A 22,702-nucleotide genomic window follows, 5' to 3' on the forward strand; every position below is an offset into this window, starting at 1 on the left:
TTTATTCGGGGTGAAAGCTCGTTATCAACATCGCATAATCTTGATCATCAAAATATTGATTTTTTTCGCAAAAAGGTACGACACAGGAAACCGGTTCCATTAGTCGTACCGATGTAAGTTTTCAAAGATTTAGTTTATTTTACGTGAAAGAGCATATAGATTTTCTAATTTCGTTATAATAAATAACAACAATATTAACACAAGTTTTGAATAACACATTTAATTTCTATTTATTTGATAAATCCTAAGTTTTATACGGTTTTTTTCTTAAGGGGTACGACTTGATCAACCTTACCCTATAGCAAACAAATTAATAGAATTTTGATCTTATTTTAAGTTAGATAAGTCATCGAAAAGGAAACAAAAATGATTTACTTATCCTGGTCTAGTCATGCGTTAATTTCATGTCAAGTACAAGTATTCGGAAAAGCTGTAAAAATAGTTCACACATTGATGCTCGTATGATGTAAATGGGTTAATATTTAACTTGCACAAACATCAGTAAATTTGCATAAACATCAGCATTCTAACGGTAAAGTAAAGAACGAACGGGGGTCGGGACATGCCATGGACCTTATCAGTGATCCAAGTAAGAAATTCTTCAGACAGAGATTATCCACGAAGATGCTTGGTAGTCTTGATTCTCCCGGTTCTCGTGGAGACTTGGCGATTATTTTCATATTACCAGTTTACAAGCTTCCGTTCGTGTTGCGGTCTTCAATATCTGATATTCACTCGAACACTCGATAACAGAATTTTACAAGCGCGCTTTTCAGGCCGTTTGCATTTTAAAATTTTAATGCAGGCCAGGACACGGCAAGGGAGACGAAAGAGAGAGAGAGAGAGAGAGGGGGGGAGAGAGAGAGAGAGAAAGGGGGAAGTCAGCCTCGGGCAGCCTGGAGATTTTAATCTCAGCGTTGTAATAAGAAATAAACTGAACCCGCCTAGTGGACTCGCTAATACACGGCCAGTGGATTGCTGGTGAAACGTTCGCTCGCGTCACGCGACCCAGATTGCGAAATAGAAAGAATTTCGACGCGATTAGAGAGCTTAACGGACGCCGCGGACGTCGAATTATCGAGCTTAACCCTCCTAACGCGAAGATTTATTTTCAACGCCGTATTCCCTCAACCATAGCCCAAGCAACCATTCTGTTTACGTATACAGCCGCAAAGTTAAACGCTTGCAGCGATGCGCTATGTTACACCGCGCGAAATAAACCTACTGCAAGTTGAAGTGCATGCAGTGAACTGAAATTTTATTACCAGCTTTATAAAAATGGCCGACGGAGGCAGTTCTTTTACCTTAGTCATTCCATGCTCGAAGGATTACCCGGCTAAACGATTTTCGATATTACCATTCTCGCAAAATGTTTTCTTAATTACGGGGAAATTAGCGTAAATCTATGTTCCTTGGTCGGAAAATTGTTTGTAGAATTGATCGTGATCTTTACCGATGAAATAATGTAAGGGATTCCTAATTAATACGTGGTACTTCTTTTACTTTTACTATTTTATGTAATAGGTGACCAAGGAAATTGTTTTTCGATACTATACCTTTCCAATTATGATGTAATTATTGGACATTATTAGTCTTAAATATTGGAACACGTTTATTAATTTTGGAAATTTAGTCTTTATAAAAATTTTCGATATTATTAGAATTTTTTAATTACAAGGCAAGAGTATTATTCGGGATCGTTCATAAATTGAGGATAATTCTTCGTTTTTTACAAAATCGACGATAAACGTACCACTATGACATAACCAGTAGCAGATTATTTATTTCACATTCACTATATATAAAGTCATAAAGATGCTTCTACTAGAAATTACTGAATAAATTCCAGCAAATATTATTATAAATATCTAAATAAATTCATAATCGTGTAATTTTTATAAAACAACAAAAATCAGTCACTTTTATAATCGGTATGTTTAGTAAATCTTTATCGTACGTGCAAGATAGCTGCAAAGCAGGTTCCTTATCAATAAAACAGGTACAGGAAGTAAAAACGTCTATGCTGCACTGCCCACCATAAATTGTTTTTATTTCAGAGATTGTGGAGCATTTAAATATGATATATTTGCCCCAGCTGTAAGATTTTAGTCTCAAGTAGATGTTAACCCTTTGCGCTCCAATTACCGGCATTGCTGGCACAACAAATAGGACCGTTCTATTTCAACTGCCAACACTGCTGACATAACAGCTAAAGGCGTTCTACTACAGCTACCAGCTCCGCTGGCAACGCTGCTCGTTTTTAATTATACAAGTCAAAATGAATGAGTTACACTGTACCATTACTTTAGTCATTTCCCTGGTCATGTTCTGCGAGTTGCTGTTATTGAATCTCTCAAATGTATTTGTTAATTTTATTTTGCTTCGTAAGCGCAAAAGTGAAATTTAAATTATATTCAAAGATCAATAACTTCCACTTGACGTTTATTTGTATTGTTAAGAAAATATGTAGGACATTTACTAGGGCACATAAATAAATTTACTCATCTTATATTGGCTAACGCATTATATAAATAATATATAATATAATATATAAATAATATAATATAAATCCCAGAAATTGACAATACCGAATGGAGGTACTCAAAATTATGGGTATCTTTTTGTAGCCATTTTTTTGCCACTAATGTGGGAGGCACTAGACGCAATAGGACAATTAAAAAACTATGAAAAATTACAATTAATTTATTCGAGAGGCTCAGATGGGCGGCAAGTAACGCCCAGCTTCAAAAATTATCCCGAGCTCTAATTTTCTACTGGAAACGGCACTTCCTGCTAACGAGTTCCCATTGTGCGCCGCCCCCGTGCCCGATAAAGAGTTCCAGTTTTAAACAAGACCGTCGCATTTGTATCAATCCAGTTAAGACTGGCGCAATCAAGCGAAATCGTCCAGAGATTGAGCGTGTACATTGCGGAAAACCGGAAACTCCTGTGTTGAACCGAAATGGCCGACTTGCTCGGCTGCAGCCCGAGCATTCTGTGATATCATTGTTCACTTACCTGGCATGTTTCGGACCAAGACTGGGATCGTACATAGAACTGGCCGATATGTCTTCATCGGGGATTTCGCCATTCTCCATACCCAGCGGCGCGGTACATTGTCCTGAAAGGATTCAAAGCGGTATTAGCCGGAGCCGAATATCCATCTGGGCTTTGTCAACTTCGAGCTTTAAATTGGCTGAGGGACCAGTCGCGAGAAAATGAAACGCTAATGAATGGAAAACGCGAGTCAATTTTCGGCTAGGATTTACCGGCGAGCTCGATCTCGAAGGATCGCCGAACCGGGGTAAGCATATTTGTCTCTGTCGGGAAATTCGTTCTCTGTTCTAAGGAATAATGTATGGACACGGAACATGCAGTGAATGATCAAATTATTAGAACGAGTTTAGGTCAAAGTAATTTATCTTTTTTGTGAAAGTGTAGCTACACTTACATTTTGTTATTTTCATAACGTATGTGTTCTTATAAGACGCAATGACAAAACTTGCCCCATTTCTTTCGAAACTGTACAAGTTTCTACATTTGTTTTACTGCGATCTTGTGAAGTGAATAACCTCTCACAAATATACAGTGTTTTGATATAAATGTTAAATACCGTTCAAGGTCGTCGAAGATGAATTAAAAACAATAGCTTCATAGAATTAACTTGAAGTACCTACTTATCAGTACAGGACAGTAATCAGTTTTTACCGAAAGAATCGAGTTCGATGCAACAGAACAACTCGCCTCATACAATCGATTACGCTTGCTCGTGAAATTTCGAATTCACTTTGAGCCGGGAAACCGTAACGTCGCCACAAAATGTGCCACTGTATGTTCGCAACGGTATGGTCCGCGATCACGTGAAAATTCTCCTGCGAAATACTCGAGAACAGAAGTCGTCACCGACACGTGACTTCGTTTCTGTGCAGGCTAGGGACCCAATCGAGGTCCATGGCGAGCTACAATCGAATTTTTCTCTTGATTCTCTTACCGTCGTAAAAGTTTACCATTTCGAACCACGACCATCGAAACCGACGGACTCGTCGATATACAGTGAAAGAAGAACAGGATCGGTTATAAAAATTGTACCCGTGCTAATTCTAAACTGGTACAGATTCTAGAAGCTATGAGATTGAGGTCCACAAACGTGAGGTTGTATGAAAGTCTGTAGTCGATTAATTACGAACGAAATGTGCCAATGACAAAAATTTTCTGGCGTATGTATAGATTATTAGAAGCAGCATTTTATGGAAGTGTTTTCCCGGTACCTTTCATAATTTATAACATATGAACGCATGAATAAGAAGTTCTTTTCATTTGCAATTAGAAAAAAAACATTTTCACCGATTGAAATATTATACATATATTAGTAAATAAACAGATAGAGACGATATAAAAATTTATTATTGTGATAAAGTTTAATGGTTGATGTTCTGAAGTTCCTGGGCATAGAACGGTGATTTCGGACACCGTTTGCATTGCAGACGATCGTTTCGCAATTCGAGCAAACCCTTCACGGTTTCCCTGTGAGGGAAGCTGTTCACGGACAGGTAATGCCTCAAAATAACGATGAACACGTAACTAACGTAGGGTAAGCAGCTGTAATAAATTGTCGATCCATAGTGACACGGTGTGGACCACGGGTACAGGCCACGCTACCCCGGTACACTTAAGCTACGACATTGCAGTAACGCTGGAAAGTTTCAAAACTGCAGAATGCAGCGGACGTGGGATTAGCCAGGTTGCGGAGGAGGAAGAGGGCCCTGGTGCACCGGCTATGGTCTTCGCGAAGTGACATTATAACGGACAAAACTTTGCTTGTGTTTGTAACTGTCCCCTAGGTTTCAGCTGTCGTCCATTATAAGGACAAACTTCGTCCGGCGGATCGCGCGGGCATCTTCATTCAATGAGCTATCCCGTCGAATGTGTCTGGGGAAACCTGCGAATATTCGATGGGATTCACGACAGTCGATTAAGATGCCCAAAGTTTTCGTTTCCGTTTCAATAATCTGCGATTATCGATGTGATCTGCCTTCACAGATGTGAACTCGTACTTAGATAAGCATGGTCCAGCTGACCCTACGACATTTTTATTGGTATCGTGTACAAAACAATGCGTTTAGGATGAAAGCTAACCCCCTAAAATTTTAAGTTGCTAATCCCTCGTTTAAGATAATATGAGGGTATACACCCTTAACATTATCATATTTTTCTTGGTTGTTAATTAAGATAATCAGATAAAAAAATACTCTAAATTACCTCCTGTATTTCATATATCTTTTTCACAATTATGAGCAAATTATTAAGGGTAGAAAACGACATTTATTTTTCGTGGTGGGGATTGCATGCAACCCTTTGAGTTTCACCTACTAAAATATTCAATAACAATGTTCAGTTACCTATCTATTAGAACACATAAATAAACACATCCCAGAGAAAGTAATGTAGTAAAGAGAAAAAAACCAGTTCATAAATCATAGTTGCACACACGAGCAAAATATTTTATTTATTTATGTCTGTTGCATTGCATCCAGAAGGTAATCTGTAACTTCTCCGTAACCTCTCAATTGCTGTTGGGCTTGGGGTAGAAAACTAAACGTACAAATTATTACGAAATGTGCAGTAATAAATTAATTTCGTGTTGCCAGACTTTTAATGAAAAGTTAATTGAAAACACCCCTTATTCAGATTTTAAAAAATAGATTTTTTGTAATTAAACTGCAGCCAGCTGAAATTACGTTTTTTTAGAGCTTAATTTTAATCGTATTTATGTACTTCTTCCGCCATTCGGATAAACCACCGGCAATTAACTATCCGTAGGATCGGATGGCGTTCCATTTATGTTATAATTATACCCGCCTTGCTTGTAGCGATATTAATTTATTTATAATATCATTTACTGCACGCGCGACAAGGAATCGCGTTTCGAATTTGCGCAATTATCTGGTCACGTAATTCCGATTTATCCGTGTATGAGCATGCGGTCAAAGCGGGCAATTGTTACACCAGATGTACCTGTTAATAAGCATATTTAAAGGTGCGACACGTTACATATACACACTGATACATAGAGAACGCTAAGATTCAGTATCATTTTATTTCAGAGAAATAAAAATCGTTTCTACGTAAAGAACTATTTCAATTTAATAAATCAATGAAGAGAACATACGCGATCAGTGACAAGTAAATAAAAGAAATGATGGCAGTCCTTACAGAGGTTTTTTATATTGCGCAGTTTGTTACTGTGTACAAAAAAAGGATTCCCTACTGCAAAATAGTTTTGAAACTGAAAGAGAAAAATATAGAAGAGTGTTCGTTTTCACGTGTGTGTATTGTCCAATCATTTATCCGTTTCATACAAAAATGTATCGGGGTTTCCACGAAATATTTCAAAACAATTTTTATCCTTATCAAGATTGAATACTGTGTACTGCACTTGCACGGGACAAAAATATGACTTGTTTACGAATAACAAATTATTAGGCTTGAAAACACGTAACCACTGTTGCGATAAACTACAGAACTGGGTCAAAAAATACTGCTCTGTCTGCGTCGTTTATATTTGATATACAGATGGATAATTCATACACGAAACAGCGTGCAGTTCCAGCATCAAAACTTATAATACGCGAATAGTAATACAAAGTATGAACGATGAGGACCACCATAATTAAATAAAATCGTAGTACGAGTTTTCTGTCATTTGTAATTAGCTTCACGTGATTAAACATGAACAAGAGAGAAGAAATTTACCGGTGTACTCGCCGGATTTCCACGGTAAAACCAAATCTTTCCAGGCGCTTCTATGCCGGGGGACAAGTTGTTCTAAACGTAAGCACGCAATATGGCTGCCGATGTACCAGTTACAGCTTAAAGTAATGTCTCCATCAAGTTAAACGAGTCTAGTGCCGTCTGTAGCGGGTTCCTCAAGTTTAATACCGTCTAAATCGAGTACGTAAACCCGCGTCAGACCGCGGGTTTGCTACCGTCTACGTCGGGTCTCTCGATTTTATGATCACTTTAATCATGTATGAGGATTTTATGCTACGGCTCTGCTACGCCCTCTGTAATCCGTACGACAGCTGTTTAATTATATTATTCCGCGCCACGATCTTAACGCAATTATCCCAACGCATTCAAAATCGGTTTGCGAGTAGCTGAGACCCAAAAGTAGAAAGTCGCACAATATCAGACAGATTTAGTTAATGACAAGAATAGATTTTATGCATTTATGACAAAAATGGGTGGGCGTGATTTCAAACAATAAAGAAATTACAAGAATGTAAGAATACCTTTTTCTCGGATGTTCAATAAGATTCTCTGATAATCTGATAGACAACATTACCAAAATACATGGTCCGAATGTTGTTTCTTGCAAGAACAATCGCGCCTAGCATCATTGTCTACTTGTAAAATCTGCCTTTAGTTTCACTGACAACGAGAGAACAGTTTTGTCCACCCGGCAAGTGCAATCTGACCGCCGCACCGCGCGGCCGTGGCAAACAGTTGAAAAAAGCGCGAGAGATATCAGCTTAACAGTGTTTGTAAATACGAGATGTAGGTCACACGGAATTAGTGCCTCCTTGAGTTGAATGCGTAGTTTACTTTAACTGTCACACGAACTAATAGCGGAGCAGTTAGTTCCTCTGACTTTGTATGAGTAAGCCAGTGTTACAGCGAGCGAAACTTTGCTCCTGTTTCTTACGTCCCTCAATACTGCAACTTCCCCGCTTCACCCTTCTATGTTTTGTATACGAATTGTCTGCTATGTGCGGAGAATAGACTGGTTCGCCAACTGCCGACATGAATTACAATTTTCGCGTGTAAGGCCCTGGTTCGCGAACTTGTTTTCCTTTAAAACGGCGAGCATTGTTCTCGCTTTCCGACTCCGACTGCCGTCGTGTTCAACACCGTACTCCGGCAAAACTGCCGGTTAATATTGTTCAATGGTTTGTTGGACAATTAAGCTTGTTGCTCTTTGTTACCCGAAAACAGTCATTAACTCCTTCTAAACGATTGGGCTGGAGTGAACGTCCACAGTGAGAGTCCACAATGATCATGATTCACGATTATTTTTGGTTAGACAATCTCGTGTATGTACCAGTCATTTCATTTTTTTATTTATTCATTTGATTTATTTTAAAGCGCGAAGCCTCTATATTTACAAAAATATTTATAAAGATTTGATGGATGATGTTTTTCCCCTTTAGAGTAACTGAACACAAGTCGCTGTTTGATTTTTTATAGCCGTTCTATTTATCATTGAAGAGTATGTGATACGATATGTCTGTATGTATTTTTTTACGAAGCTATGATTGTTTAAACTAATTTATGGGGTGCCTGTGAATAAGAATAAAGAATGTCGGTTGCAACGATAAAACGGATAAAAATTCTGTGAATCTTAATATCTTTTCGCGTTGGAGGGTATGATGAAAATGGTCGAAAACAGATTCCGCGACAACCGAGCGGTATGATGGATAGATTCCATCCATTAGGCACGCAGAGTCACGCAACTCTCGGTGCTGGTAATCAAGACGAATAGTCGGCGAGCTAGACAAATTCGATGCAAGATAAATGCCCTGGGCCCGGGTTCGTCGCTTCGCGTTGTAACCGGAAGTTGCCGCTCACCGGATCGTCGAGCATCCGCGCAGCGAAACTCTAAGTACACTGACATAATTGCTCACTGGAATAAAACATTTGCCGCGCGACATGCTCGCCATTGTTCCACGGACTGCCAATGTGCATGGCCCGTCTACGGTGGGAGAGTGGGAGGGGGTTGCGCACAGACTGTACTTCGTCGGATAGGTACCGGCCTAGTTCTCTTTGTAATTCAATCCTTAGAACTGTCGCCATCCTGGCTGCGGCGCAACTTCGATCCCCGCTTTCGCAGAATAGCAGCTGTACCTCTTTATGCAGCATCCATTACTGGGGCAAACTGTGGCCGAGATGAACCGTGCCCGTAATTATCGAAGTCGCAACACACGGACACGCCCGACCGTCGACAACTACCTCGGCGAACCCGCGACAGACATCGCGCAGGTGTTCGCCATACGGCCAAAAATTTCCCGACAAAGCGAACTTCCTTTCAACCCCCTTAACCCCTTCGCTCCCCCATTTCTCGCAACTTCTATTCGACGCGCACACGGCAATTCCACGAACGGGATTCCACGGGCGAGATGCAAAACGCCCGCCTACGATTCTCCGGCTGCGCGAGCAAATCGAAACCCGAAATCGAAGGATTTGCCGCAACGACGGCCTTATCGCGCGTATTCGAGACCCGCTCCGACGTAATTTTCAATTAAACTTCGCGCAGCCGGTCGCCTCCCTGACGAGCAGCGAAATTCACCTGGTGCGAACTTGGTTGCGAAATCGCTGCACTAGGCTGTTGCGCTACCATGCACCTCCCTGGAATCCTAGCATACACTATTCTAAGATTCGGAAAAGTTTATTTCTATATTATTATGAGAATAATTGATTTTGGGCTTGAGGTCGTTATGTCGTATTGAATAGGAGTCTGCTGACGCGTCTGGTTATGACTATGAAAAAATGTTACTCTTTTTTACTTATTTTTGTAAATAGAACGTCCTCATTCACTGGGACCCCTTAAACTATTTTGAAAACAGCCTGAACGTGCACTACGAGTTATAGCAACTCTCGGAAAATTTTCGTCGGCCGAGACGCTGTCAATGAGACCTGTCCCGGTGATTTTAACCATCGTGGGCGACCCGGGACGGGCCCGTGAACCCGGCGTCACGTAACTCGCGGTTCGCGCGAGCCGTTTCGCCAGATAAAGGTGGAAAAGGCGAAACGAAGGAAAAATATTGTTCCATTTGTGCGGCGACTATTCCACGAAAATGAATTTACTTTAGTTTTGTCTTTCCCATTGCCTCCCGCCGTAATATCACCGGATGCTAAAGCGGAGAAAAATTATTCTCAAACTTTTTAGCCCCTCCCTTTGTTCTGCCGTGTATAAATACGCACACACGCGAGGCAGGAGGAGGGTAGTGGAAAGAGGGTGGTCGGTCGACGGGACATGCGGGGGTGGCTTGGTACACCACGCCGAGTTGCATACACCGCCTCCAGGGATTCCGCGCGGATTTCTCTTCCCTTGATACGATCCGAGCGGAGAGCGCAAAACGCGGACCCGGTCACGACTACGAAACTCGAGCTGTAAAATTTAAATTTTTCTCTGTTGTGCACGTGCGCGACGCTCCGATGCAAACACGACGCCCGAAAAGCCCGGCCCGCTATTTTGCCCGCGGTAATATACAATTATAACGGTGTCGTGCCCGACCGAATGGGACGTGCTACCGAACGCGATCGAACACCGTGAACGGTCCATCGTGTCAAACGCCTCGCGAATTTTTTTCCCGTGATTCAGACCGTTGGCCGATTCAGCGAGACTTACAAGGGAGGGAGGGAGGGAGGGACCCGTTGGACCCGAGGCATCGTTGTGAGACGGTGGTATATGGATCCCTAATGATGTCTGCAAATATTAGATGTAGTTACTCAATAGTTTTAAGGATATGCACAATTGAACTTTCACGCAACCTGCTTACTCGGCTAATGGAACTTCGAAAACTTGAGCTGCAAATCGTGGTATATCAACAATGAATGATTGTTGTATGAAAGTTTGATTGATGTATGAAAGTTTAATTGTTTATATCTTTAAAACTATTGACTAACTACACCTAATATTTTGCAGACATCATTAGAGATCCATATATCATCGTCCCACAAAACATTATCAGAATAGAAGATGGTTCTGCATGTTCTGCAAGAATGATTCTGCATGTAATGATCAGTCAAAAACATATATAAAAAAAACTTTTTAAAAACCACGCTTATATTAAAATGCACTAAAAAGGAGAAAATAATTTTTTTAGGCATTAGTGACTGTAAATAAAAAAGCGAGGAGCGTTAAATTATATTGACGTAATCTTCGTGGGCGCTCCACGCTTTTATTTATAGTCACTAATGTCTAGAAAAATTATTTTCTCCTTGTTCGTGCATTTGAATATAAGCGTGGTTTTTAAAAAGTTTTTTTTATATATTTTTTTGTTTTCTACTTTTTAGTCTTTTTTATATGGAACGCAAGATATATGAATACTGGTATGAAATAGTAAGATATGTGTGTGTGGAAATACGACGTCTCTTGATGGAGTCCGAAATTGTCCGAAATTGAACTGAATGAAAGGAACACCACACTGACTGAGCTCCTTCGGTGCGAAAGGTCAGTGAAGTGGTGATGAGTCGGAGTGGAAACGCGTAGTGGAGTAGGGAGCGCTGGCTCGCGGAGTGGGGATGACATACTACCGAGTGTCGCGCGACGATGTGTGACGGTTAATATTAAAATTTTTTTTCTCCTGAATGCACAGTTTTTTTAAAAATTTGTTTTTTAATATTGCATTGTCACCCAGTTCTGAGCTATGTTTAAAGTTTCAAGTCTCTAGCTCATCGGGAAGTGGTTTAAAGAACAACAACAACGACAACTCGGCAAGCTAATATAAGCGTGGTAAAAAGAAGGAATAATATTTTTTCGGCTGACGACTCGGTTTCGAGAAAATCGAGTTTGAAAATGCATCGAATACGTGTGCTAATAAATAAATTCTACTCCTTGCATATACTGAAGCACGTGAATCCGACGGTCTTCAAACTCGATTTTTCCGAAAACGAGGCGTCAAACAATAAAATGTTATTCCACTTTTTCGACTCATTTTTACATGTAGAATCATCCCCTTCTCGGTCGCACCACTTACCCGGCCACAGTCCGTGTAAGAACCATTTACATTTACACAATATTACCAGTAAGACACAAGTCCATTTTTTTCTTGACATGGAATTGTCAAAGTACTTTCAAATGATAATAACTATTCTAGATTGTATGGTAGATCAAGTTTTGTATTCATCAATGTTTGTCGATCATTCTCTATGATTTCGCTGAAACATTTTTTCCTGACCCGCACCGGCCACCATCTAGAACACCTGCTACAGAACGATGTCCAAACGAGTAAGTTATAGGTGAATCTTTCATCCAGTGACTACGGAACATTTTTTCCCTAGACCGGGCCGGGTCGTGCGCTTTGTTTCATCGACGACAGATTGAACGTATAGTTGCGCTGTTTGCCCAGTGATATTGATTCTGGACGGAACTATTAATTCTGGTTTCCGTTCGTGTCGCCGAAGATTCGAGCACCGCCGAGAGTTGCGAAGAAATGTTACGAGCTCCGTTCACCTAGTCTAGTTAGGCCATGACAAAGGTGAAATTGAAGTTCTCGAGGATAGTAGGTGAAGTACTTCTTTACGATTACAACACGGTTGCTATTCTAGTGCTTCGTGGAACGATCGACATTTGCGTGTCCCCTAGTTTTAACTGTTACGACTGAACTGCGGACTATATGCTCACTGAATATGCTAAGTAGAATAAGCAAGAACGGAGAGAGACCTCAGTAGTCCAATTAAATTTTTATTTTCTATCTGAACTTCAAAAACGTATTTCCTTACGAGACACGAGGAGCTGTCTATTTGTTGGATGTACTATTTAATATTATTTTCACAATGTTTCAACACACTGAGATTTCTTTCATTTCATTTTTGAAAACTTGCTTTAATCTGTTTTATTTAAGTCATCATCTAACTAAATATATGTAAATGCAAACCTTATGGGAATCGATTTATACCTATTTAGGAAAGTAGATGGACATAGCACTTCTGCTATTTAGCAACAAGAACGTACGCAAGAATTTACAGAACAATTAAATGTAAGTACTTAAATACTGGCATACGCGTTAAGGGAACAGTCACAGTAGATTTATGAAGGCATGTGAAAATTATTACTAGACTGCGGATCTTTATGCATGTATAGCAAAACTGAGTAGATGAAATTGAAAATTGTTGGAAAATTTTTTAAATTGAAGATGTCAGTATATGATTTCTCCTCTATTAAAATTATTAAGCGAAGAAATAACATTCAATTTGGTTTATATTTCTTGCAATCGATACAGACAATTTTTATTTTGCATAATGATCCGCTGTCTAATTATTTCAGTGGAGCCTCGATTATCCGAATCCCTGATACCTGAATTCACTTACACGCTTTACAAGATTGATTGCACAAATTAGTGAACTTGATCTAGCATCTTAACTATCAAAAGTAACTCTTCCAATTAGTTCGAGGTTATTAATAATCGAGGTCCTATTGTAATTCTTAAGTGTGTTTGTTGGTAAATAAGTGTATCAATATTTTGCATGGAAAGTTGGCGTTGAAAGGTCGGGATTGCCCGTGGATCGATTTGGTAGAGTAAATAGGGGTCTCGGCTTACCTATGTCATAGCAGTGACACCGTCTCAAGGACGAGAGAAGAAAAGCGCCGAGTAGAAGTCTTCGAAGGGAGCCTGGTTCTGGTCTGTGTACGAGAACCGGCATGTTACTGGTGACCTGGGCCATCGGCACGCCGACAACTTGCTCCTCCTCATCACTAACTGTCGACGATCCTGACCGCATCGGTCATCAAGCACGTTCCTAGCATCGTGATGGCCGCAAGGTGGTGAGTGTTCTCGCCGATATCCTGTACATAGAGTAATCCACGTTAATCCTCGACAGACGTCTAGGAAACGTCGCTGATAGACAGTCTCAATTGCTGTCTCATAGAAATCGCATTGATGAGTCAGGAATTCGAAACAAACATAATACAGTAATTCAAATTCACGAAGTAACCAGGACTGTAAAAGCTTCATATAGCTTCTTAACACACAGGCAATTTTTCTGTATTCATCTTTCTGCTGTCCCTTATACTTTATAATTACATATCTTTTATAATATTTCAGTAATATTCATCAATAATTTAATATACGAATATTAGTAATTAAGTGGGGAGATGCATACTTTTAGTTGTGGGGTTGGATAAGGGTTAAAATATGTATCACTCTTCGAAATTGAGCGATTTAGTTGGGTATGCTATGTGTGTTTATTGGCATCATTAATTTAACATTCATAAATTCAATTGGGATTTCCAACAACTTAAAAAATGTATAACCACCATAAATGCATAAAACCCAAACAAATTGTTAACAGTCGTCACGAAAAGTTCCAGCTCATCCTAAATAGTCGCGACTCTCATTCTCGTGGCACAGGAACGATCAAAACAAAAGTCAACTCCGCTGAGCTTTCATTTCTTTAATTAAAAAGATAATGTAGTCCAAACAGAGTCGGGAAACGGAAAAGCTGCAACGAGTTTCGCTGGAGCGATTCCGGGATTAGAAGAAACACAAAGATTCATTCGCCGAAGATCGTTCTCCGCAAACAAACATTTCATTATTCAGAGCCGCGTGGTCCGGCAAGACCGGCGTCAAAAAGTCGGAGCATTTGCAGTTCATTCGCTTTCTACGATATTCAACGGTAACACGGTTAGCTGGAAATCCTCCTGTAGGAGACACTGAATTTTTAAACCGGATATTCGCGCGGTACCATCGCGAGAGTACGGACGGAGACCGTATAGGATCCAGCAAAAGCGACCCGAATACATTTTCCTTTGCGATTCTCCGGGGCAGAAATTAAAAATGCAAAGAAACCGATGGTGTAATTAGCGCCGGCGACGGCGTCGGGGCGTCGTCGTTCCGGTCACATGTGTGTTCCACGATCCTAGACGTAGAACAGAATCACGGGAGACCCGCGCGTGAATATTGCATCGGCTCCGCTGCGTCGAATATAGAATTTTAATTACCGCTTCGTTATTAATGAACGCTCGGAGAGAAAGCGTTAAGAGGCCGGGGCGGAGCGGCGGCACCGATCGCTGGATCACAGCTTGCAAATTTGTGCAGCCACAAGCGGTGATAGATGGGCAAACGGCATCGCAAACATGCCTCACTCGCTCCCGTTGCGGCTACAACACTCCGCGTGTTTGATCTGACGTTGCGCTGTTCCTGCTCCGTACGAACAAACAATTTTTTTTTCCACCGCCTCTAGATCCATTGCGATTCGCACATGCGAGATTTTTCAACGACTAAACGTTTACCGAGTGCGAAAAGTTGCCAGAGCTTCCCCTGTGCTGGGAATTATTAAATTGCGGCTCAGCAAATTAAAACACCTGAATACCGGAAACGCGCGGACACCGCGTGTGTACGAAATGTAGTGTGTATGGAGTAAATGATTTGTGAATTTTATGTGTGGCGTTAGCGAACAGGGTTTCTTTTCGAGCCTTAATTTTTTCATATTCTTGATACACGAATTATGCCGCTAGTTCGTTCTTGTCTATATAAATTGACGTACACGAAGTTTTTACTTGAACGAATTAATTGATTTATTGAACGAACCAATCATACAGAGGGTGGCGAGGTTACATACGAATATTTCCTAAAATATTGATTATACTCAATAATGTGTCAGATGGAAGTTGTTCAGTACCGAGGGGGACATCATGCGGCTTTTATTTTTACCGGTGGACACTCCAAGGTGACGCGAAGGTCAACTTTCTTTTTTTAAATGGAATGTCCTTTTTTTATACCACCACTATTTTTATAAAATAAATCGATAAAGTATCAAATTCTGAGTATAATAGTTAACGAGATATTATCCAAAGAAGAAAGTAAATTGTTTCGATAATATCTCTTTAACTATTAGATTTAGGACATATGGAGGTCAATACATTTTTACTCAGAATTCGATAGTCAATCGATTCATGATACAGAAAGTAGGTCTTTCCATTTTAAAAAATCAAGGTGACCTTCTCCTCATCTTGCACTGTCCACCGGGAAAAATAAAAATCCCACCACATGATATTCCGCTCGGTACTCAACAACTTTCATCTCAAACATTTTTGCGTATAATCAATATTTTTGGAAATATTCGTCTGTAACGCTTTATAATGTTCACCCTGTATACATATACAGGGTGTGACCAACGTAGTAGCACAAGCCGCAAGGAGGTGAGTCAATATGAAAAATTAATTTCATAAAAAGTATGTTTCGTTTTAGTAATTGCAAGTAGAATTTGTCAGTCGTGAATAGACGCACCAACCCATTCCCATCTAATAGCACGCGTATTCGCTGAATTTTCAAACTCGATTTTGTTGTCGAACGTGTTAATTGAAACATTGTATCATCCTCTAATATCAATTCTTCTTGGATTTACGTAGTTTAACCTCTTTCTCCCACACCTGTTCCCACGGATTCGTACGCCTAGCTTCCGGCATTCGAAACTCCCAGGTATTCCACCCACGAGATTCTAGACAACAACTTTCCGGACTATGTACAAACACGTACGCTCGTACTATAGAAGCAAGAACGACAGCACGCACGACAAAGACGTAAACGCTAAACAATCCGGCTCTAGCCTAAGGACAAGAAATAATTAGTCGCCCGTATAACTTTAATCTACTCGACATTCTGGCGGCATTGAAATGCTATGCGATGAATGAAATTTCGCCTCGCCTAACGCCGATCTAACTTCCGCTAACAATTTGAACGTTTCAACTAACTGCTAGGACGTCGAACACATTCTTAAATTAGTTTCGTACTCCACTATACAATCACAATCTTCTAAAGTGGCTTTTTTTGTATTTTCGAAATAACAGAAAATTAATCGTCCACTTGATAAAAATGTCAAAATTTATTGCAGTTTTGTGAATTCTAAGTCGAGAAGTGTGTAAGTGAAATATTTTTAAATTGTTTATTAAATAGTGTATAAAATGAAATGGAAACTTATATGTAAAATGCAGTAGGATTGCAACTATCGTGCTGGAAGGGATAGTAAGTAGTATAGACATGTCATTGGTCAGACATACTAGAAGTTCATAAAAACATGGCAACTGTGCAACGCAATAATACTTTTTGAAGATTCAGGTCGTTTTTTAACTTGCCTAGTCCTGTTTGTTCAAGAATTAAGTAATTTTTAAAATATACTGGGTGTTCATTTTAAACACACATACATTTCTATGCATATTTAGGACGATGAAGTAAACCGTGAGTTTATTAAAGAATTACTTCAAAAGAATAACAAAATTGACATAAACGAGACTATATGACAATTTGTAGCTATTCTTTAAGTATTTTCAACGACTTTAATCTGGTAGGGAAAGGAAAAAAAGTGTTTGTCTCAAAAGAAAAATTCTCGGACACGATTTTCCAGTAATATACTCGAACTTATCTATTTGTAATAATTTAGTTTGTCTTTTTGAGGTATTGTTCTGTGCAGTGTATTTTTTATTGCGCCGCGATTTAGCAGGCACAGTATACGTGACGGAAAAGTTCGACACTGTTCAAGCGGGAAGAAGGCACATCTCTGTTTTCCGTGTAACGTCTCGAGGATGCTAGGTCGGCCTCGTGTAGCATCTGATGTATAGCTATAGAATACGAAGACGCTCGTAAAGCCGTCAGAAACAAGTGTTACGCCCTGTATTGAGGTTGTAAGATATTGCGGTATGCATGTTCTGGAACCTATAATGGAAGTTTCGGATCGAACGCTTTGAATAGCCGATCACGTGGCCGCTTGCAGAAAATTACATTGCACGTCCCGTCGTTCGACGAAACTGACCTTCGCAAATCCGTACCACGTCGAATGAAGACGAGATTTTCGCTAATGGAAATCACGCAACGGAACGGCACGTTATCTTGGGTATTTCAGTACAACAGAAAATCATTTTCTATAAATACTAGTGTTCACTTCTCTACATACCGGTTGCACTTCTTTAATATTAATCCATTACACATTTAATAGGTATACGCTACATTTAATATTAGTTTCGCACACTATAGCTTTTATTATATTTTATGAGAGATAAAACTGAACTCATTATATTACTCTTTTAATCTTTCTGTAGAAGTTTTAATCTTACAGCAAAAATTTATGCACATTTGTGCACATTTATGCATTCACAAGTTCATTCACGCGAATTGCATGAAAAGCTGCTTAACAGGTAATATTATACAGTTGGAATCGGACGAATAAGTACTATTAACACCTTGTTCAGTTAGAATACATTAATTACATACCTCCTGTTACAGATTTCACTGAATTTCAATTTATTTCAATTAATTTTCACTCGCTTTCCGTCGATTTATTGGATTTATATCGGTCTACACATGTAATTTAACTAGATTAACACAAATAATACTAACTGCTCGTACTGCTAATATGAGCTCTTATTACTTACACAACCAGGGAGTGATACCTATTCGCATTACTCTCCAATTATTAGCAATGAACGATCGTTAGTGGGGAGCGAGCGCGGAAGCGATCGAATTACACGCGTCCGTAAACCGCGTTGTTACAACAGTACTTGACCAGAAACTTCTGCAGGAACCATTGCCCTTAGTGCACACAAATTAGGAGTTATTGTGGAAAATTTGCTGCCTGTAACAGTTTCACAATCTGTCAATCGCTTATCGTCGGATAAAAGGAAGTACTAACAGTTTACATAAAGAAACACAAGAGATTTTCAACTTTAAAAATTGTTCGTGATCTATCTGTGAAAAGAATAATAATGTTGTTTCCATAGAATAATTCTACAGACTCTCCCAAATATAAACATATGTTTATATAATTATGAATATTCAAATATATTTTATCCATCAATTTTGCTAGTCACCTTGTCAATCTGTATAAAAAAATCACGAGGGAATAATAACACACATGTCGTCTTCGATTAAGAAAATGAAATACATGAGAAATGAGCACTGGCAATGACTCTCAACGCCAACGCTCGTTCCACAAACGTTGCATCGCAACGTAATCGGTTACAGTAAATTATAATATAACACGTTTCAACATTACAGAATAATTTGTTACTTGAAATAACAGAGACGCCTCGCAGCTGTATTTATGGACCACAATTTACAAAGCCGTGCGCGCTGAAGATTGGTTCTCGAAGGAACCAATTCTCCAAGACCGGAGCCACTGTCGAGTGTTCTAGGACAGCGACGCGACACTATGATAGTTCGTTGAAGTAGTTGTCGACAACGTTGTTTCGCGAACAACATTTTTGTCGCGTCTCTGCTCCGAGCGTGCTGGAGTACACGAGCAGAATAAATCGTGTAACTGGAAAGTGAGTCGCGCGCCGTTTAGAGGGGGCGACTTGTTCGATTAACATTTCAACGAAGCCGAGATTTATTGCAAACAGGAAAGACCGGATGGTGAATTACGAGCTCGAATAAATTTTCCGCTAATACACCGGCGGAATAAATTTTAGATAAACAGCGACCGCTTTAAATGGTCGCCGGGGCAGGCGACATTATACCGCACACTGGGACGATGTAATAATGATTACGGGAAGGAGCGGCGAACTTGAAAAACGGGGCAGATAGGAATAAATTCGGATCGGAATGCAACTGGGTCAGTCTAGGCGAAGGATTTCGAAGATAATCGCTTTCTGCACGTTTCACGAGAATATTACCGCAACAGTGGCTTTTCATCACTTGCAAAATAATTTTCCTGCAAAACCTGAATCACACTCAAATTAGCCACTACATAATTTAAAAAATTATCTGTTGCTTAACACTAGCTTCACGAAGCACAAAAACTGACTATTTTTTATTACTTTATAAAAATAACAAGAAAGGGTCTATGCAAACCTTCAGCCATTATTTTATAATACAGAAACTTGATGAAACATGATAATGAAGAACTATGTATGTTATACGGAAAGCACGTGTATCTTCGAGCGATTTGTTCATTTTTATTCGTCACAGAAATGGTTAAAGTCTGTTAAGTTCAATTCCATTACCAGAACAGAATCCGATACGTTCCCAAAGTCGAATTTCTGATTGACTTTTGGAAAAAAGCAGTTACGAGTTCTTTTTTTTCATCGCATGCGAAAGGAATCGAATATGGTCGCTGTTTGCCGGAACGAGTTTCGTGCCGAGCGTTTTGGAATTTTTTTGAAATGGTCCTCCAAAGGCACCACTTCGAAAAAGAGAAAAATGTAGAATTCTCTTGGTGTATATTCGATTTTGCCATGTGCCCGTTTGTCTTTGATCCTTTTGTTTGAAGGGGTTTGTTGTTCTTCTTTCGTGTAGCTCAGAATGAATTTATATCAGTGCTAACGATGAAATAAAATTAGTGAGACAGAATTAAGATGATTAAAAAAATTTCAGTTTTGGCATTGGATTTAAACAAAATTGATTTCATATAGAATTTAAGGTTCTAAATAACGAAATGAATTTTCTCTTAGCAAAAGATAATTAAAAATATAAAATGACGTTGCTATGAAAGAGAAGTAGGTGAACAATTACAATTAGCAAATCAATATATGTTAATGTCAGTAAACATTGACAGTGGTATAATGTTACCTATATGTTCAGTAATGACTTCACATAAATTTATAACTAGACAATAGCACCGGTGAAAGGTACTGTACAATGGACAAATGTTTACAAGTGGTATTAGTGAACAATAGATAGACGCATTAGTCATGTTATATTTAATTACAGAAATGTCCTATAAATTTGCTATTTTGATATACAATGAATTTCATTCGAAATGCTTGATTTACTCCAACACAAATCCACAATCATTTTGCAATTGATCAAATCATATCTTGAAAAAGTTACTTTTCATATCCACTAAAAATGAACAGCAGCATTCTTCTTAAATGAAATTACCAGTGGACCTTGCAAAATAAAAATATCTCGCACCAATTGTAGAAAAACAATAGCCAACCAAAAATTTCGTTTCTTCCTTAATAATTTCAATAAAACAAAAACCACACGTCAACATCCTCAAATTCTGTGAATCTCTTCACCGATGTGCTAACCAGGAGACCACTTACTGATTTCCACCCACGTACAACCATTCCCACGGACTTTCAGATCAATCGCCCGTCGGAGGCACTCGAAGTGTGCAGTCGCCAATTTTTCACCTCAATTCCGCCGAAAATAGTCTTTCAGTGAACGGGACACCTAGTAGACAGTGCAGTTTAACGAGATACACAGCTGGTCAGCTGCTTCCCCGAAAGATCCTCGATTCCACTTATTTTCCAGGATCGACGATTGTCTCCGGAAGACAGAGTCGTTTCGTTGGTCCCAGCGGGCGGGTCGAGAATCGGAAATCTTTCTTGATCCCGGATGTATTCGTCGGTGTCCGGGGATCCGGAGATGGGCGGGTACCCGTCGGAATTCATTAGCCGCCGCGATGTCGCGTTTTTCCCGCAGCGACAAGGATCCGCGAGCTCCGGTTAGCGAAAAACAGTCCACGATAACTCTGTCGGATTGGCCCGGCGACGCGTGAAGACTCCTGCGGGATCGAAAAAGGAGCCCGCGGGGTTAAAGGAACTCGCAAGTCGGAAGGACGGAAAAAGCCGGGGGCGGGAAGAAAGGCTGACTGGATGGAAGGAAGACGATTCTTCGGTGGATGCGGAAGGTGCGGCCGCTCGGGAAAGAAACGGAATAAAATTTGCATCCGAAAATCCTTCCGTTCGGCTCGTCTCCTTTGCGTACCTATTCCTTGGTCTCTGTCTGTGTTTCTATTCTATCTACCACGGTGTTCCTACGGCCGGCTCGTCTGCATACGACGTAATGACGGTGCTCGACATCCCGTGAACGGATGGAGGAAAGTCCATTGGACGGAACCCCGGACTCGCTTCCGCATCGTAGACCCTGTTTTGTGTCCCGTAGGCTTGTTTGCCCGGCACGGGCTATCGAGCCCGTACAAAAGCTGCGACGATACACCCCCGAGTTCGGTCCACGAGCCTGCTCCACGGTGCCGTTCTTTTGCCGACTTGCTTTTTCTTTTGAAATTGTCATGCCCCGGGATTTAGATTTATGATGGAATTCGGGATCGGATGGGTAGGAAAGTTTGCTCCTGAGCGAGGCTGCGTGCGTCAAAACGGCTGGGGATGCTGCTTGGACATGTTTGGACTAATGGTATCTTCGTCGTGAACCAAATTGGTGATTTCTAGACTGTGGGCTTTATGCATTTTTATGGTGGACGATCAAATTGTCGGAATTATTTATCGTGTAATGTACAGCTATGCTGAATGTATACTTGCAAACACCAGTAGTTTATGAAAAGGAAGTTAGTCTCTAATAGGTGTTGTTGCTTTCATTCTTGAATTTCTTGTCTAACCCTTTGCGACACAGTATCGCTCCTATCACAATAAAAAAAATCATTATTCTGAGGGTGATATCTAACAAGTTTTTATATGAACATGTTTACTGTCCATGTGACGGGGATTTTGCGTAATGTGTTGTTAAGTATATACTACAAATATCAATGATTCTTCAAAAATCTATTACCTCTTTGACTTATTAGGATAATTAAATAAACAAATTTCTATTGGAGTTTTGTTTGTTGAAATTGATGTAGAACATTTTTATTTTGCATAAAGATTCGCAGCTTGCTTAGCAATTTTGTTAAACTGGGCTTGCATTAGCTAGACTACGCTAGTTACATTAAGTTTGGGTTACTTAGTTTGCGTTAATTAGATCGTGCTAGATACAAGTAAGTTTGCGTTGTTCAGGTTCGGTTGGTTAGGTTGCATTAATTATGTCTCGTTATGTCTGTGTAAACCAATTTAGGTAAAGTCTAGTTTTCAAAGAAAGAACTATCGGTAGAAATGAGATAGAGCGATGATTTTTTTAAAGAATTAAAGCTGAAATATTGCAGAATATGCGAAAATAGAGAGATTATGGTAGGAACGTTTTTTAACTTTGAAAATCTGTGTTAAACTTGCAGTATTACAAGATAATTGTGATTTATCCAATACCATGTT

The 22,702-nt window shown here is 39.8% G+C and overlaps 1 protein-coding gene across 6 annotated transcripts in view; it reads right to left on the reverse strand.

Annotated features, from left to right (window-relative positions):
* Ddr (discoidin domain-containing receptor 2) overlaps positions 1–22,702 on the reverse strand; it is a 334,142-nt gene that overhangs the window by 149,899 nt on the left and 161,541 nt on the right. For all 6 annotated transcript variants that reach the window (XM_076429974.1, XM_076429972.1, XM_076429976.1 and 3 more), the window contains 2 exons: positions 13,323–13,567; positions 3,019–3,121 (listed from right to left, as the gene is read on the reverse strand). In XM_076429974.1, coding sequence (XP_076286089.1) covers positions 3,019–3,121; positions 13,323–13,503 — 284 coding nt within the window. In that variant the 5' untranslated portion in view covers positions 13,504–13,567. The remainder of the gene's footprint in view (positions 1–3,018; positions 3,122–13,322; positions 13,568–22,702) is intronic.

The sequence above is a fragment of the Lasioglossum baleicum genome, chromosome 9, assembly GCF_051020765.1.
Source record: "Lasioglossum baleicum chromosome 9, iyLasBale1, whole genome shotgun sequence".
Lineage (NCBI taxonomy): Eukaryota > Metazoa > Arthropoda > Insecta > Hymenoptera > Halictidae > Lasioglossum > Lasioglossum baleicum.